Below are 17,231 nucleotides of genomic sequence, written 5' to 3' on the forward strand. Positions count from 1 at the left end.
AAACCTTATAATTATCAAATTAACTGTCCGACTAATTTGACTGAGATAGCACTAATAATATCACATCTTCACATATATTTATGTTGATTGTTAATGATGATCCTATGACAAAGTTATTCTAAAGTTGGGCTAGGATACTTAGTAATATGGGCCCAAAAGTATGAGAGGTAAAAGGGTAAAGAATTGCGGACACAAAAAAAGGCCTTTCTGTCGTTGTCTGCATGCCCAGCCCAGTCAGAGGCAAATACCGAATAGCAAACAAGCTTAGAGAGAGAAAAAACGGACTGTTTAGAGAGAGAAAGTTGGGGCAAACGAGCACGAAGACGAAGCAGGAAACCATTTTTACCAACACCCGGGGCACGCATATACATTTTCATATATTTTCTGTATATGCGCACACTCCCATCCTATGTACATATAGCTCCTGGATTTCTCTAGGATATTGATACGCGTTCATGGCTTCATAGATGCTAGAGCAGATGTTACCCACTTCAATTTGAGGCCCCTTTGCCACAAAAAAAAAACCCTAGAATCCAGAGGAACCTCCCAGGGCGACCCATTTCTATCCATAGCTTGCAATTCCTTCTTTATGTTTCACAATTCAGGTATCATTCTCGTGATTCAGCTCAGCAAACCCTAGAATTTGTTGCCCGGTTTATTTTTCTGCAAACCCTAGAATTTGGGGGCAGTGGCTCGAATTGCTCGTTAGGGTTTTCTTTCTCAGTTGTTGAATGCGAAATTGGGGATTGTTCCTTTAGGCTCGTGCATTTTTCTTAAATTGCTAGGAACTTTTGTGCCTTAGGTAATGCCATTTCTCATGGTTCCAAAATCAGAGACATAATTTAACGTTCTAACTATGTGCTGGTTTACGTTCGGAAAACTGGAATCATGTTTGCTGGTGCTTTTTGTGTTAGGATTTCTATGCCTCACAGCAAATGCAAGTGACATGCACTTAGCTCTGCACAGTGTGTTACAAAAATGTTTGCAAATTTAAAAAATCCAATCCGTTTTGGCTTATGTATTTATTAATTGTTGCCTGCACCATGTTTCCCAGTTGGCATGCAATTTTGAGTGTGACTTGATTTGGTAACCTGCTGTTTGAGGATTGAATGGTTGATATGCTATCTACAGTATAAATATGAACAAGCAATCAAAGCAATGCAGCATATCCCGAATCACATTGAACTGCTTTTTGTCCTGGATAGTATAATTAGTGTGGTTTGTATTTGAAAGATGCCATATTTTAAGTGCTGAGTATTCCATAGATTGCATTTTTTGGATTGATTTCTTCAATGTTAAATGCGCTTTCTCTCTCTTATCTTCATTTTTCCAAAGTATGTCCAGCTGCTCAACAGAAATCTCAATGTAATTGTGAAGTTATGCGTGTGCTTTTACTATCAATATTGGAGTTATCCATAGGAGCTAATTTTATAAAAAATGTTGCTTTAGAGCTTCTGTTGTTTTTGTTTCCCGTAAATTGAATATAAATAGTGACATATTGTGTAAGATTTCTTTTTCTGTTTTTGAACTCTAAGTTTAGGTTTCTTGTTCTGTTTCCATATTGCAATTTTTTTCCTGTTTTATTATGAAGAAAATTTCTATTTGATTGTTGCATTTTGAAAGTTCATTAGGGTACACATCCTTTTTATTATTATTATTATTATTATTTTATAAATCTTAGTATTTAAACAAATATTTTCTAATTAACAAGCTTTTTGCTATTAGGAATTTGAATTAATAAAACTTGTAAATGGGAGACGAGTAGTTGTTGCTCTTAAGGTGGGAATGCATGGAAGCGCTACATGTGCTCTTGTAGTCAATGCCGAGGTTGATTTGATGGGAGGAGTTGTTGAAGGTGGAGTTGGTGGTGGTACCGAAACCTCTCCGTGGAGTGCAGCACTAGAGAAGGTTCAAGAAAAACTTAGGTAATGCGGCATTTTTTAGTGCTTATAATATTTTGATTCAAATTTATCCAATGATTTTCAGTTTATATGTTCTGACGCAAACAACTTGTTCATAACAGGCAGGAGTTTGATGTCAGAGATGAAAGCAGAAGACAGTTGGAATTTCTTGAGAAAGTATGCAGAAGCATTCTAATTCCACTTTTCAGTGTTTCTAGTTCCTTTACGGATCTTGTGAATTCTTTATTTCTTCTCTCTGCAGGGTGGAGATCCACTAGAGTTCAAATATGGAAACGCTGCTTCGGTTAGTGTCCAATCCACCTCACCAACAGATCAACAACCTGATCAATTCGTGACTAGGTATTTTTCCAGGGTTGTATTAGTAGCCTGCGATCATCCCTATATTTTCTATAATTCTAGTAATCGTCTATTTTTAAATTGCATTGCAGTGAAGCAAAAGGTAGTTTTGCATTCACCGCATCACCTCATGGGGATTCTGTTGAAAGTATAGGAAGACCTGGAGCCACTCTAATTTGTGAACCAAACAGTGCTGATAACCTTATGCTATTTGATGGTGAAAATGAATCTGTTGAAGGTGAGCAACGGATATCTAGGAACCTTAGTAGGACTAGTACTGCTACGCCGGAGCAGTCAACCCAGATGGATGGAAATCAAAGTGCTAAGGAATTAGGAGATTCTGCAGCTTTTGAAGTTCCAAGAAAAGCATACAAGCGGCGTGTCAGGCCCCGGCCAAATCGTGATGGTGCTAGATCAAGCTCAAATGATGTCCTTGCTTGTGTTGGGCATGGATCTTTGCCTTCACATAATGGCCTCAGTGATGCAAAAGGATTGGTGGTTGATGCAGAAAACAAGGCTATCCAAAATGGTACTGGGCTGCCAAATGGCGATGCAACTTGTAAAAATATACCTTCTGATAATCAAGTTGATTTGGAGTCTACTGGTGCGAAGGCTGCAGAGTCAACAACTGACTTGATGAAAGATGGTCAGCTTAATACAGTGTCAGATTCTATTTTTTCTAAAGATCAAATAAATATCCAGCAAGATCAAGACTCGGCAGTTGTTGCCCAGGAAACTCCTATTGAGGTAGCACCTGTTGAACCTGAATCATTGACGGAAAAGGAGAAGATAGGCCTTGCAGGCCAGTTATGTGCGGATTCTGAAAAGATTGAAATCCTTTCTGGTTCCGGTCAGATAAATGGGTTCATTAGTGCAAAAGGTGAAAATAAAAGCATAGCAAACAATAATGCAGCATTGGTCACAAAGGGTTTAGAGTCCGAGTCATCTTGCACTCACCCCAGCCTTAGTCTAGATAGAAATAATGACAGTGACATGTGTACTAACTTAAAAATTTTAGATTCTAACGGGAATACAAAGGTACAATCCTCAGTGCCTGAAGGAGCAGCAATTACAGAAATTAAGGAAGTAAAAGAGAGCAAGGCTGATGATATCTGTCTTTCTATTAATGAAGGATGCAAGCCTATGCATGAGAATGACCAAGAGAATGAAATTGGACAAAAACCAATGGAAGAATTGGATAGTAGTCATTCTGATCTCCAAACTAAGGTAAAAGATAAAATTCTCGTTGAAGGGAAGGAACCAGTTGGTCACACTTCATCAGAAACTGAGCTGAAATCGAGTGTTCCTGTAGGTGATAATTCTAACCCCCAAAATGACAACACTTGCGGTGTTGTCCTTCAGGGATCCAATGATTCCTCTATTCCACAGCTAGCTGAAGCTTCTCCATTGGTTGCAGTTTCAACTGCTCCCTCTGGGGGACATCAATCTGGTGTCAACACAGAACTGCTTAGCAAAGCTGACGAAAACTCAATATTGGAAGAGGCACGGATTATACAGGTTGCTTTTTTGAATTTCAAGACTAACATACATTTGTATTTTGTTTGGTCCATGGAATTTTTTAGTTTTGACTTTTATGTTCTGAGTTTCTAATGTAATTCAATGAACAGGCAAAGCATAAGAGAATTGCTGAGTTGTCTGCTGTTACCTGCCCAATGGAGAATCGCCGGAGATCTCACTGGGATTATGTGCTTGAAGAGATGGCTTGGTTAGCAAATGATTTTGTACAGGTTGGGATGTTGTAATACATGCTTTGTTTTAACATGTTTATCCTTTCTGATTGTGGAGGAATATACCCGAGCACATTTTTACCAGTGATTCATTTCTTCTTGGGAAGACTATTTAGTACATTTTTTTTTTCAAATATAGTAAGTTACAACAATATTGCTTCATACAGGAGCGTCTTTGGAAGATAACAGCTGCCTCTAAAATCTCTTACCATGCTGCTTTTACCTCACGGTTAAGATTTCAAGAGTGTAACAGCAGTAGGAAGCAAAAAACTGTAGCTCGTACTTTGGCAAAATTTGTCACGGATTTCTGGCATTCAGTGAAGGTAAGACAAAGTTGCTATTTTTGTTTTTGTATTGCTGATTTTTCTCTGATTTAGTTATCTTTTTTATTGAGAGGACAATTGCATTCTGCGTTTGCAGTAATAACATGTTGATATTGCTTATGGTTGGTTGTGATTCTTGCTCTTTTATGAAGATACTTCAGTTTTTTTTTCCTGACATAAATGACTGTTGCAGGGTTCTACAGAGAAGCTGGATCTGCAATGCCCTAAAGAAGGTTTTGGTCTTGCTATCAAGGAATATGCTGTGAGATTTCTGAAGTATAATAGCACTGATGTTCCTCCTAGCCAGACTGAAGTTCCTGCAACTCTAGAGAGGATAATTGATTCAGAAATTATAGACGTGCCCTGGGAAGACCATCTGACAGAAGTATGGATAACCCCTAGTGACTTTATTGTTATTATTATGTTACATTTCCCTCTGAACCCTACTTTTTTCCCTTCTCTCTGTATTATAATCTTCAATTGTGTTCCAATATGATGATTGTAAGATAGCTCCTTTAATGGATGAGTGGATCATTTACTTTGAATTATAGTCTGTGTTATAACTTATAAGCTGTTTAGTTGCTTAATCCTTGCAAATTATCTTCATGTTACCTTCTTGCAGGAAAATCTCTTTTATACTGTTCCCCCCAGTGCAATTGAAATCTATAGAAAATCTATTGAATCTCATGTGCTACAGTGTGAGGTAATCATATTGACCTTGCCTTTTTCCTTTCATTTATTCATATTATTCTAAACAATAATATAGCAACTTGCTTGGATTATTTGACATACACATCATAATATCTTTGGCTTAGTTTTAGCTCCCTTGTGATTAATAAATCAACCGGAGGAGGCCTGGTTAGACATGGAATCAATTGGTTGTGATTCATGTGCTTGGCTATTAATGAATGGAATTTGTTTAGACCCATGAAAGGATTTTTTTTTTTTTTTTTTTTTTAATAGCTCAACTAGTCACGTCTAAGGGTTCTATGCTGATGATGCGGGTTAAACGAAGGACTGCATTTGCTTTAAAATGCTTGCATATAAATCTGGTCTGGAGACCATTGTTGTGAAGTTTTACTAATACACCCTTCACCCTTGGGAGGGCCTACAGAGTTATTACAAAAATAACTCACCAATATAATGGTCAATGAGTATCACCATAAAATGATGACCATGAGACAGTTTCCTTTCTGTTCCCTGCCAGTTGATAGTTTTTTATTGGAGTGCAAGCTCATATTCTTATGTGGTTGGTTTTTCTCATTGTTACTGTACCACTACCTTCTTTCAGAAAGTTGGCAGTAGCATGCAAGAGGAGCTTGAGATGCCTGGATGTGAGGCTGTTGCAGGTTTATTTTTGAAAATCATTACTTTTTGATTTTTGTATTTAGTCTCTTTGCTTGACTTGAGTCCTCTTCCTTTTTGGCAGACTTGGGGTCTCAAGATTATTTATATGAAGAGGATGAAGGGGAGACAAGCACATATAATCTGTCAGTTGCCTTTGAAGGTAGCAACTCTTCAAGATTTGTCCAGAAGAAGCGTAAAATCCAGATACGCACAAATAGTGGAAGATCATTTGATAATGGTGCTGACTTGTCATTTACGCACTACATGGAAAATAAAATAGTGAACCAACAATCTACGCTTCAGGCAAAACGGCCTGCCAGCAGTCTTAATGTGTCTTTTCCCACAAAACGTGTACGGACTGGCTCAAGGCAAAGAGTTTTGAGTCCTTTTATTGGTGGAACATCAGGTCTTCAGCTGCCTATCAAGACAGATGCTTCAAGTGGCGAAACCAGTTCATTTCAAGATGATCAGAGTACTTTGCATGGTGGATCACGCATGCCTAACACCTTAGAAGTTGAATCTGTAGTGGACTTTGAAAAGCAACTACAGTTTGACTCTGCTGAAGTATCAACTAAACCTAAAAAGAAGAAAAAGGTAAAGTTTTTGGAGTTTGATAACATTATTCCACAGACAAGTAACTTCTATTTGAAAATTCTGTTGTTTGTCTTTTGAGGTTACCTAGTGTTCATTTCATTTGCTCTTTGTAGAATTCTTCATATGAACAGAGATGGCAGGATGATTCTAATTTTCAAAATGAGCAGGTGCTTTTACTCTTCTTTCCTTTGCTTTCTTTACGATCTTTTTATGAACATATGCCCTTAATTCAGAGTTGATAATCAATATATAGATGGGAGTCTCTTCTTACTTGCATCTTTTGGCATGTTCTTCACTTTTTTTTTTTTTTCATCTGATACTGCATGAATGCTGTTAAAGCTTCCCCCCCCCCCACAATTACTGTTTATACTCCTCTCTCTATTCTCTTTTTGAACCACCCATGCTCCTCTCTCTATTCTCTTTTTGAACCACCCATGCCCAAATCATTTTTGTGTATCTCTATTTCCATATGTGGGAAACAATATGATTGCATAAGAGGTCTTTAGGAGTGCTATCAATGTGGAAATTGGTAGAAGAAGCATATCGCATGTCTAGTTTTCTATTGTTTCTTTCTGTGAATGTTGCATGTGAAAGTTAATTTTTACTTAAAGCTTGTTATGGAATGTTGCGTTTGAAAGTTAATTTTTACTTAAAGCTTGTTATGGACTTATGGTATCTTTGTCTGAATTCATATACAGCAGTGATACATATACACAAATGCTAAGTTCTGAGCTGAATCCATATGTAACATTCACTTAACATCTCAACAGCGTAGTTCATTTAAAATTTTCAAAATAGGCGTTCAATTACTTTGTTTTCAATTTCAGAGAGAGAATTCCAAAAAGAGGCTGGAGGGTCATCAAATTGAATCCAATGGTAGTAGCGGTAATCTTTTTAAACAAATTTCTTAAGATCTTGATATAGACTCTGGCTCTTCTTGTGGCTTAAAACCAACACTCTTTTGAAGGTCTGTTTGGTCTGCACATTCCAAAGAAGCCAAAGATTTTGCGGCCATCACTGGAGAATTCTTTTGATAATATGTCTCCTGTTACGGGATCCATTCCATCTCCTGCAGCATCCCAAATGAGTAATATGTCTAACCCCAATAAAATTATGAAAGTGCTTAGTAGCCGTGATCGCAATAGGAAGGGTAAAAATTTGAAGGTACAAAGACAGATACCTGATTCTTTTTATCTACTTTTTTGTTTTTACCTTTCATATCAGTTCAAGCATATTATTCTTGAAGAAACTTGTATTCAGATAATTATTATCCTTCTCAGAGCCCTGCTGGAAACCTCATTTCGGGAAGTCAATGGTCGTTATTTGAGGACCAGGTAGAATTTATTAGCATTTGTTAACTGTACTTTGTGGTCCTTGAAGGCATCCTTTGAGTGAACTGAATTTAATGTCAGGCACTTGTTGTTTTGGTGCATGACATGGGTCCAAATTGGGAGCTTGTAAGTGATGCTATCAACAGCACTTTGCAATTTAAGGTAAGCACATCTGAGGTGGTTTGTAATGATTTCATTTATTTTAAATAATTAGTCTTGTAGCGGTTGGTTGTACATTCTCTCTGTTTGTTGCTGCATTATTGTCTCTTGTTGAAGGCCCGCTTCCCTCTGCCTATAGATGAGGCTATTTTATTTTTTATTTTTTCCCTCTTTCTCTTCACCTTTGCATAATCTCAATGCTGATTAAAATGTATGCAGTGTATATATCGCAAACCTAAGGAATGCAAAGACCGGCATAAAATATTAATGGACAAAACTAATGGTGATGCAGCCGATAGTGCTGAAGATTCAGGCTCTTCTCAGCCTTATCCTTCAACATTACCTGGCATTCCTAAGGTAATTCTTTATTGTCATTTGTTTACTTTCATATGCTAGTTTGTGTGACATATAAAATATATACCATGCAGGGGAGTGCCAGACAATTGTTTCAGCGTTTGAAGGGCCCAATGGAAGAGGATACCCTCAAATCTCATTTTGACAAAATTATCATAATAGGGCAAAAGTATCAGTTTCATAAGACTCAGGTATGCTTTTAGTCCAGGCATGTTTGAAATGTGTCCACTTCAAAAGCAAATATTCAAATTTAAAAATGGCTGATTTCTCAATAATTTGCGCATTGGGTCTTGGCCATAAAATTTCCACATATTTGCATTAAATTCAGCGGTTACAACCTTCAACAGATGAATTTCTTCCTGTAGGGGTCTATAAAAAGGGGGGTATGTTTTGTTAGTCCTTTGAGAACAAAAGAATGTGGTGTATGCTTGAGAACTTTTCCTCGTTCATAATTGGATTTCAAAAGTAAAATTAAACGAGCACTTGTAAGAAATTAAAATCACCATTTTGTTTGCTCCCTTAAAGTGGACATCCTATCTTATATAGCTTGAAACTGAGACTGTTTATCTTTTTGTTTATAGCGGGTAAGTGGGTTCCTAGATAGTTATTATATGACTTCACAAAGGGAGGTCTCAAGTCTGAATCCCTTTCATGCCCCCTTGTGACCAATTCTAGGCTTTAGCCTACTTCTCTGGCACCGGGAGTATGGGGTGGTGGCATGGACCTATGGGTTTAGGAATTGCCACCAAAGGCAGTTGATGTGGAGTCATTTCCTATATTACCAATAAAGAGAGATTTTGGTTTGATGCTACCAATTAAGAATGTTCATTGCTGTAAAATGCTGTTACTGTGCTATTGAAGGGGTTTATTGGAACATATGAACTTCAAACAGTGATTAATATTCCAAAATGAATCTAGTTGATGACTTGATGCTCATCCATTGTAAAACAATACACTTGAAATTTAACTCTTATTTGATCTCTGTTTGCTTTGTAACTTGGTTAATTTTATTGTGACTGATGTCATGTCCTGCCTCTCTTTGTGATTAAGGGTGATAACCGTGACCCAAAGCATCTTCAGCAACCTCACAGTTCTCATGCAAATGCTCTATCCGAAGTTATGCCAAATAAAATGACTGGACTGTCAGTTTTAACGTAAGATCTAGATTATCTAAGATGCATTTTGTGCACTAGTGAGGTTTACACTCCAATTTAGATATTGACTCTTTGTTTTTTACCTTTTCACCTTTATTTGATTACTGAAGGCCACTGGATTTGTGTGATGCAAGTCCACCTAGTTCGGACATTGTTTCCCCTGGATACCAAGGTCCACATTCAAGTGCATTAGCTAATTCCAACCCGGCCCTTCTCGGGCCAGCAGCGACTGCTCCTGGTGCAAATTCTGCACTGCAAGTGCCTTCAAATGTGATGGTTGGAAATAACTTTTCTTCATCTTCAAATCCGTTAAATGCAACTGTCAGGTAATGCCCAATTGTTTTTTATTTTTTATTTTTATTTTCTGGCTTCAGTTTTGACCTCTGGATCTCAATGAGGCATTTTATTACCAGGGATGGTAGATATGCTGTTTCAAGATCGGCATCTGTACCATTCACTGAACAGCAGAGAATGCACCCTTATAACCGAATGCTACCTGGTAGAAACATACATCAATCCAATTCAGCTACTCCTGGTGGGTTTCCAGGGGCTAATCCTGGTGTCCGTATGCTACCTGGTGGAAATGGCGTGGGTATAATGTGTGGCACTAATAGAAGTATGCCTGTGAGGCCTGGCTATCAGGGAATTTCCCCATCATCTATGTTGAATTCTGGGAGCATGGTTTCCTCTGGTATGGTACCAAATGCTAACTCTGTAAATATGCACTCTGGAATTGGCTCTAATCAAGGGAACTCGATGATGAGACCTCATGATACTTTGAATATGATGCAGGTTAGTCATTGTCATTTTCTGTTTCATATTCTTCTGATACCAAGTTCATTGGGAGGGCTCTGCTTTCTTTTGTGTATTTAATCTATAAGCACTCTAACAGTCAAAAACTTATATCGACCTTTTTTTCCTTTTTGGGTTCTATTTGAGCATAGTTCAGTTTTAATCAATGCTAATAGTCCTAAATGTTGTGATTTGGGGGGTGTTTGATTCCAATATTGGAATTGGTATTATTGGAATTAGAATCAAATACAGTAATTAGAATGAGTTATGCTAAAAGTCACATCTATGCTTGGTAGTAAATATGAATCGCAATCAAAATAAATAAATGATAAAAATTAATAAGTATATAAAATATATTCAAATTCCATACTTAAAGCATGGAGGATGATTTTTATTTTTATTTTTTTTTCTTATTATTGATTCTAATAATCAAAAGTAGGGGGAGGGGGATGGGAATGACTTCTATTATTACTAAAGGTTTTGAATCCAATAATGAGGTAGCAAAAATAAGCAAACACATGAGGGACCAAATGACACGGTTATCAATAGTTTTCATTATTATGACTTCATTCCAAATGCAGTAAATAACTTGATATTCTTACGTATTTCTTACAGCCTACCCAAAATCAGGACTCTCAAAGGCAGATGATGGTTCCTGAGCATCAGATGCAGGTATCACCAGGTAACAGCCAATATGGGGGGCTGAATTCCTCTTACGCCAACCAGACTGCCTCTCCACCTGCCTCGTCATACCCCGTTAATCAGCAGTCACATCCTATGTCTGCACAACAGCCTCATGTGCTTGCCTCTCATCATGCTCATCTTCAAGGATCAAATAACGCCACTAACCCACAGAAACAGGCTCTTATGCAGTTTGCGAAAGATAGGCAGTATCAGCAGCGACTTTTGCAACAGCAGTTTGGTACATCTAGTCCTTTGATGCCACCTATACAGCAGCACCAACTTCCTGTATCATCGCCATCCCAAAATAGTCCCCAAATTACATCACAATCTTCTCCGCCTGCATCACTTTCTCCTATGCCATCTACTTCCTCAATGACTCCAGTGCCACAGCATCAGCTAAAACATCCAATATCACCTCATGGACTTGGCCGGGGTGCTCAAAGTGGGGGCAATGCCTCGACTAATCAGGCAAGTAAACAACGGCCTCGACAGACACACATGCAACAGCAACAGCTCCAACAGAGTAGCAGGAGTCACCTTCAGCAACGGAAACAACTGCAGCCACAACAGCAAGCTAAACTTTTGCAGGGTGCAGGGAGAGGGAACATGATCGCAAACCAGAACATGCCAATTGATCCATCCTTGGTGAACGGAATTAATACAAGTTTGGGGAATCGAGCTGAAGAAAAGGTAGATCAGGTGACACAGCCTATGCAAACTCAGGGATTATATCCTCGATCGAATCTAAACCCTGTTCAACCTACAAAACCTTCAGCACCTCATACTAATGCAAAGATGCCTCAATCTCAGCAGAAGATGTATTCTGTCAAAATTGCTTCACAAACAGAATCTCTTCAGCAGACACCCTCTCATTCTGATGAAGTGAACCATGGTCATGGTCCGCCAACTGCCTTGGGCTCAGCATTGCCTTCTTGCCATCAGCCTCGACTGCCGGCACAGAAAAACTTAATGAATCAAAGTCAACCCAATTCCCAGAGAGTGATGCAGCCTACTGGATGCAATTCTTCTCTGGGGGGTACAATGAAGGCAGCACCTCGAGAATGCAGCAATACAGCTAATGTGGCGTCAACCACTGTTCCTGCCAATGTTTCCCAATGGAAGGGTGCAGAACCATTATTTGATTCTGCTGGGGCCCAGACTCAACCAAGTAATCCTGCTGGTAGTGAACTTAGTTCTCAAGTAGGCCAAGGGTTAAACCAGAGACGACCTTCTGGCAACTTGTCCTCTGAGGGGCATGAAGCCAGTGTGCAATTGCAGCAGCAGCAGCAGCAGCCACACTCTCCGTTGCATGAACCCCAGCAACAACAGCTGCCATCACTAAAAAAGTCTTTGCAGCCGCAACAGGTTATGCAAGCAGGGAATAACAGTTTTTATGCTCATCCCAGCATCTCTGGACCAGATTGAAGAGCTGTCAACAGATGTGAGGGTAATCAGTGGTGGCTGGCATTCCCTGTTGGGATCAGCAAGCTCTGATGTCACACAGTGTACAGGTGATCATCCCTTTTTTGAGATACGCATCACTCATTTATATTTGACATTATATTAATGTCAATTCTTTACCTATGGTTAGTGCTCAACTGGTATTCCCTCCAAATGTTAAATGAAAAGGTCTTTATCCAGTAGAGTATGATTCACCTTGCTTGCTTTATAGTTGTGTTGTCACATTTTCTTGTACAGAAGTGTATAGTTTGCTGAGTGTTGCTCATTGGTCTGTCTGTGCAGAAGAAGTCATTCACAGGTGGTAATTTGAGATTTTGCTGGAGTCAAGGGATGCTGACGGCCTAAAATTTTGGGTTTTGTATATTATTTGCCCTAGATCTGATTCGATCCTCTCCTCAGGAAGATAGTGCCAGACATAGAGTTATGTGTACAGGTCTTGTTGTATTTCTCTTGCTTTAATTTCATGCCATTTTAGATCCCCTTAATCCAATCCTTGGTTCCCCGCTTCATGTGTGGGAGCCCCAATTTGTTCGCGCCCCCTTCCGTAGTTCAACCCTTGTATTTTATTTCTCTATTGTGTCGAAAGGGATAGCACTAGCAGCAGTCATTTTTATAGCCGAAGGCTGTGGGAAATTTTGTGAATATTAGTGTTGTAGTCTAGAATTATAATATTATGATTAGCAGTGTATCAGTTATGACTGCCTGCCTACCCTCAGGTCCCCCCACCCCCACCCTGCTGCATTTCTTGTAAATTATCTTTTCCATCTCCAGTAACATGGTTTTTCAATATCTGCGTCAACTTTTATTGGGCTATTTACATTTCTGCATCTTCACAGCTTTAATATATGGTAAATAGAAGTTACACTTTTAAATTTTATCATAAACTTCACATATAGGCCAAATAATGCACACTACATACAGTTAAAGGTAACTAAAAAGTTTAAAGATAGGGAGAATTGTAATTTTCAGCTTGTTGGGTAATTGTTACTCCGTATTTCTGTACCTAATTTTTGCCTATATTCATATTTCGTCTTTGAATTTTTATGTAGGTCGGCTTTTTTTGTCCCTCAATTTACTAATTGCTATTTTCATTCATAATTATTGTACAAATTACAAAATATTTAACAATTATTCAAAAATTAAGGATAAAAAATACTCTTGTTTGATTTGAGTTATTTTTAATTCAATTTTTCATAATATTAAATTTAGATATTTAAAAAGTATTAAACCAAAAAAATGTAATTTAAAAATAAGTAAAAAAATAAATAAAGAAAAAAAGAGTTAATGCAATTTTACCTTGAAAGATATATGGATGAAAGGAATAACTTTAATAGACAGTCAATGCAAAGAAAAATATTTAGAAACTATGGATGAAAAGAGTAACTTTAATAGACAGAGACAATGCAATTTTCCCTTGAAAGATATATGGGCGATAATGAAGTAAAATCTCTATAGCAAATTTGAGTTGGGATTCAACTCGGTATTACATGTACACCCATGGAAACATACATACAATCAAAATGAATACAAACAGAGGGCTCAATTGGGCATCCTAATCCATATGCATAACTCAATAGCTAAGCATATAACCTAATTCAATATTAAGTGGATGGAGAATAATGAATGCAATAGCCCTCATGAATGTTGCAATATTACAACTCCGGGGTAGAAAACAGATTTAAAAATAGCTGGGAGCACAAGTAATCAGTTTGTTAGGGGTTTTGCCTTGCGAACATGACCAATGCTATTTACAAGATCCTTCCGGGTGCAAACAGGGAACATATTTATATTCTTCAACACTTTGAAACGCCATAGAACATATGGAAAACTTAGTTGATCACGTGATGTGAAGCGAACTACCTCATTAAACCAGAGGCACATGAAGAGATTAGTTGATGGATTGTGCTCCCTGACTATAATTGAGGCCTCAGAAAGAGCTGCACAAATTACGCAGAGTAACTGGTTAGTAAAAGAAGGAAGACATATAAGCAAGGTAGAAACAAATATGGTTCAAAAGATATTATGGGTAATACATAAAGACCCTCCTTCATAGTTTGATTTAGAAAATTAGATTCATAATAGCACTTTTTAATTCTGATGCAATTGCTAATATCATCACATACTGCATGGTCCACCTATGAAATACAAGGAGTGAAAGCATACCCTTCTTTCCATTGAATCTCTTATCCTCAGGGAGGCCATCCTTGTGATACTGAATCATTTGTACCGCCACCTCCTCCGGGGTGGCCTTGTTTTTTTTGACAACAGCCTTTGCCTCATCATATACGCTACTGCGAGCTCCATGTTCTGAAATTGCCAGTACAGAATTTGAACGCCAGAGTAGGGCTTCAAACACACCCAAGGGATCCCTCCTAAACTGGGATTTTGAGTCTACCCAAATGGAATATCTAGCATTTGGAAAGAGCCGATGGGGCAACATCTGATTAATACAGAAATTAAGTAAATTCTCACAATTCATGTAACAGATGGAAACTATACAATTATCAGGCATCCATGTACTTACACTAAAGGAAACAAATCAAGCTACACATACAATTTGCAGCAAAAGAACAGATTACATACAAGACACATGCACTAGGATTGGAATAGCTGAGTTGCCTTATAGTTGGCTTTTCACTTCAGTAATAAAAATAAAAATTGACTACAGATTCACAGAAGAAAGCATAAAGAAATTGACAGCACAACATACCTTTGGGATTTTTCCATTCAACCTTTGGTCACTAAAAGGTAGATCCTTGACTAGTATAATGCGCCACTTTCCAATATAATTGTCATCACCAACAGTACGACCCTCTGCTTGTTGTGTTGCAAGAGTAATGTTATCCCAAAATGCCACATAGCAAACCTGCATACATTAATGCCATAACTGCATTAGAAATATACATACTCATATCAGAAGTCAATAACAAGTCTTTGAAAGGAACCTTCTTGAGAGATGACTCTGACATTCCTATTGGTTGGTAAAGATTATCTCCACCGCCAAATGCACATGTTGACACCACGGATTTGCAAGATTGCATATACTGTTTGTCTTCATCAGAAATCTTGAACCCTCCTGCCTCACTGTAAAAGCCACAGTTGACAACAGCTGTTTCACTTACCTGAGACATTAAATAACATTAAGATACCAGCTTTTATAAGGACTGGTTTTCATTGGCACAAATACCTACTAACTGCCAGTAAAAAAGTACACCTGTTTTGGTGCAGGATGAACTTTAAGAGATTAATAAACATATATCTGAAAACATTCAAGTTTTAATGTATTTTGAAAAATTTCCAGTATGATATAAGCCTCTGAAGATAGCCAAATGAACAATACAAGTGAACCTAATCTCCAGATGAAGACATCAATATGCAACTTCTAACCTTAAAGCTTTCTTCCCTTTGCTCAAATGATTGGCTTCCTGTGAATAAGTTAAATCTTGTTGAGTCAGAGAATTGTTGTAGTGTCAAATTCCCTTCAGCAGAGTGTTCATCAGCATCTGATTTGTATACTATGCTTTTAACAGGTTTAGTATGTGCATCTCCAATTGGAAAATCCAGTTTCTCAAGTTCTTCAGGAGGTAAGAGATCCAAGCAACCTAAAACAATTCATAGTACAATGAGTATAAAACATGAAACAATACATCCATAAACTGCTATGCCTATCAGTTTATCACTTTTAAATGGAAACTTCTGACTCATGCAAGCAGTGGATAAAATTGAATACGATAAATTACTGATTTTACTGATGAAAGTTTGGAGGTCATTTTTATTGGAGAAATGAGTACGGACTACAGATGCATCTAGGCATCAGTAATCCCAATCCTTTCTCTGCAAGCAACCAGGCCAATCTGAGGATGGTTCTCATGAGAGTAATATATATGAATCGACCTATACATTAGTAGGCACCTAAGGTTGGAAGTTGGATTTTCATTGAGATAACACACAGAAAATGGACTATGGACTATGGACTATAAACTAAGGAACTTATTTGCAAAAGAATTAGCTAAATAGCAATCATTGTAAAGGAGATCTGAATTATGCCACTAAAAGGCTGCTTCAGAGAAAGCACCGTGTAAGTAAATAGATAGCAAAATTAGCTCGAAGCATTCCTCATTTCACCAAAAACCGAAGTTTCTCAACTAGTTAGAACTTAGAAAACAATTTGTGAATTTAAAACACCTACATACACAACAAGTTTAATTTCTAAAGAGAAATAGAAAAATCACGTAATTAGTGAAAATAGTAACAACTTCAAACTAAAATTACCAATAATTTGAATGATGCAAAAGAGCGACGAAGAAACTATAGGCGAAACTCACGTTCTCTAACTCCACCGCGAGCACGAGTTACTGGATCAAGGCGATTCAAATTTCCCGGCGGTTTTCCTTCTACTACGGTATCGACCGATTTCTTCCGAGGCAGATGATCCGAATTTCTAACCTGAGGACTGGAATTTCCACCAATACGAGACGCCTCAAAGAGGAGAAGTCCAACAGCTAGAAGGCAAAGCAGGACGGGCCACCACCTTAGGAGCAGCTGGATGACTCGTCGAGTGAACTCGGTCTTACCGCGGACGCCATGTTTCTTGCGCTTCCTTCGTACTCGTGCCCTAATTCTTCCAGCGAGCTCGTCAGACTCGTCATCGGAAACTGCAATTGAGATGCCATTGTTGTACATCGACGAAGCCATTTTCTAGAAGAATAGAGCTCAGAGGGGTGATACTCTGATAGATGCGACAGACAGTGACTCTGTAAGGAAGAAGTTTTAAGATTTGGGCCTGATGCTTGCTACTTTTATGGGCCCACTTCTCAGTTCAATTTGGGCCTGATTTTTTAAAACAATTGGGCCCGAATTAATATATGACCATTTGTATTAAAATTAAATTTGTCCTTTTTCTTTTTCTTATGCCAAATTATATCATGGACCAATGTATATTTTGCATTGTAGACCATGGTTTAAAAATAATATTCAGATTTTGTATTTTTAATTGACACATCTTGTACATGCATTTGACAGTAAC

At 38.0% G+C, this 17,231-nt stretch overlaps 2 protein-coding genes across 3 annotated transcripts; one reads left to right on the forward strand and one right to left on the reverse strand.

Annotated features, from left to right (window-relative positions):
- The first annotated feature begins 266 nt into the window (after positions 1 to 266).
- On the forward strand, positions 267 to 13,004 carry LOC116004697 (chromatin modification-related protein EAF1 B-like). 2 transcript variants are annotated; one of them, XM_031244853.1, is made up of 23 exons: positions 267 to 605; positions 1,726 to 1,925; positions 2,024 to 2,078; positions 2,164 to 2,261; positions 2,351 to 3,776; positions 3,887 to 4,006; positions 4,174 to 4,329; positions 4,523 to 4,714; positions 4,952 to 5,032; positions 5,621 to 5,678; positions 5,759 to 6,270; positions 6,384 to 6,437; positions 7,098 to 7,155; positions 7,238 to 7,434; positions 7,551 to 7,604; positions 7,683 to 7,763; positions 7,980 to 8,117; positions 8,189 to 8,305; positions 9,165 to 9,268; positions 9,379 to 9,594; positions 9,682 to 10,060; positions 10,676 to 12,255; positions 12,488 to 13,004. In XM_031244853.1, exons 2-22 carry the CDS (start codon positions 1,786 to 1,788, stop codon positions 12,167 to 12,169), a joined length of 5,730 nt encoding a protein of 1,909 aa, XP_031100713.1. In that variant the 5' UTR covers positions 267 to 605; positions 1,726 to 1,785; the 3' UTR covers positions 12,170 to 12,255; positions 12,488 to 13,004. The 2 variants fall into 2 exon arrangements, with proteins under 2 accessions (XP_031100713.1, XP_031100714.1); XM_031244854.1 differs by having other exon boundaries at positions 7,098 to 7,146.
- A 608-nt stretch (positions 13,005 to 13,612) lies between these two features.
- Positions 13,613 to 16,933, reverse strand: LOC116003674. Its single transcript, XM_031243580.1, has 6 exons — positions 16,531 to 16,933; positions 15,593 to 15,807; positions 15,151 to 15,327; positions 14,916 to 15,071; positions 14,369 to 14,645; positions 13,613 to 14,142 (listed from the first exon to the last, which is right to left on the reverse strand). The coding sequence occupies exons 1-6, from the start codon at positions 16,898 to 16,900 to the stop codon at positions 13,910 to 13,912; spliced, it is 1,428 nt and encodes a 475-aa protein (XP_031099440.1). The 5' UTR covers positions 16,901 to 16,933; the 3' UTR covers positions 13,613 to 13,909.
- Between the last annotated feature and the right edge of the window lie 298 nt (positions 16,934 to 17,231).

The sequence above is a fragment of the Ipomoea triloba genome, chromosome 14 (assembly GCF_003576645.1).
Source record: "Ipomoea triloba cultivar NCNSP0323 chromosome 14, ASM357664v1".
Classification (NCBI taxonomy): Eukaryota; Viridiplantae; Streptophyta; class Magnoliopsida; order Solanales; family Convolvulaceae; genus Ipomoea; species Ipomoea triloba.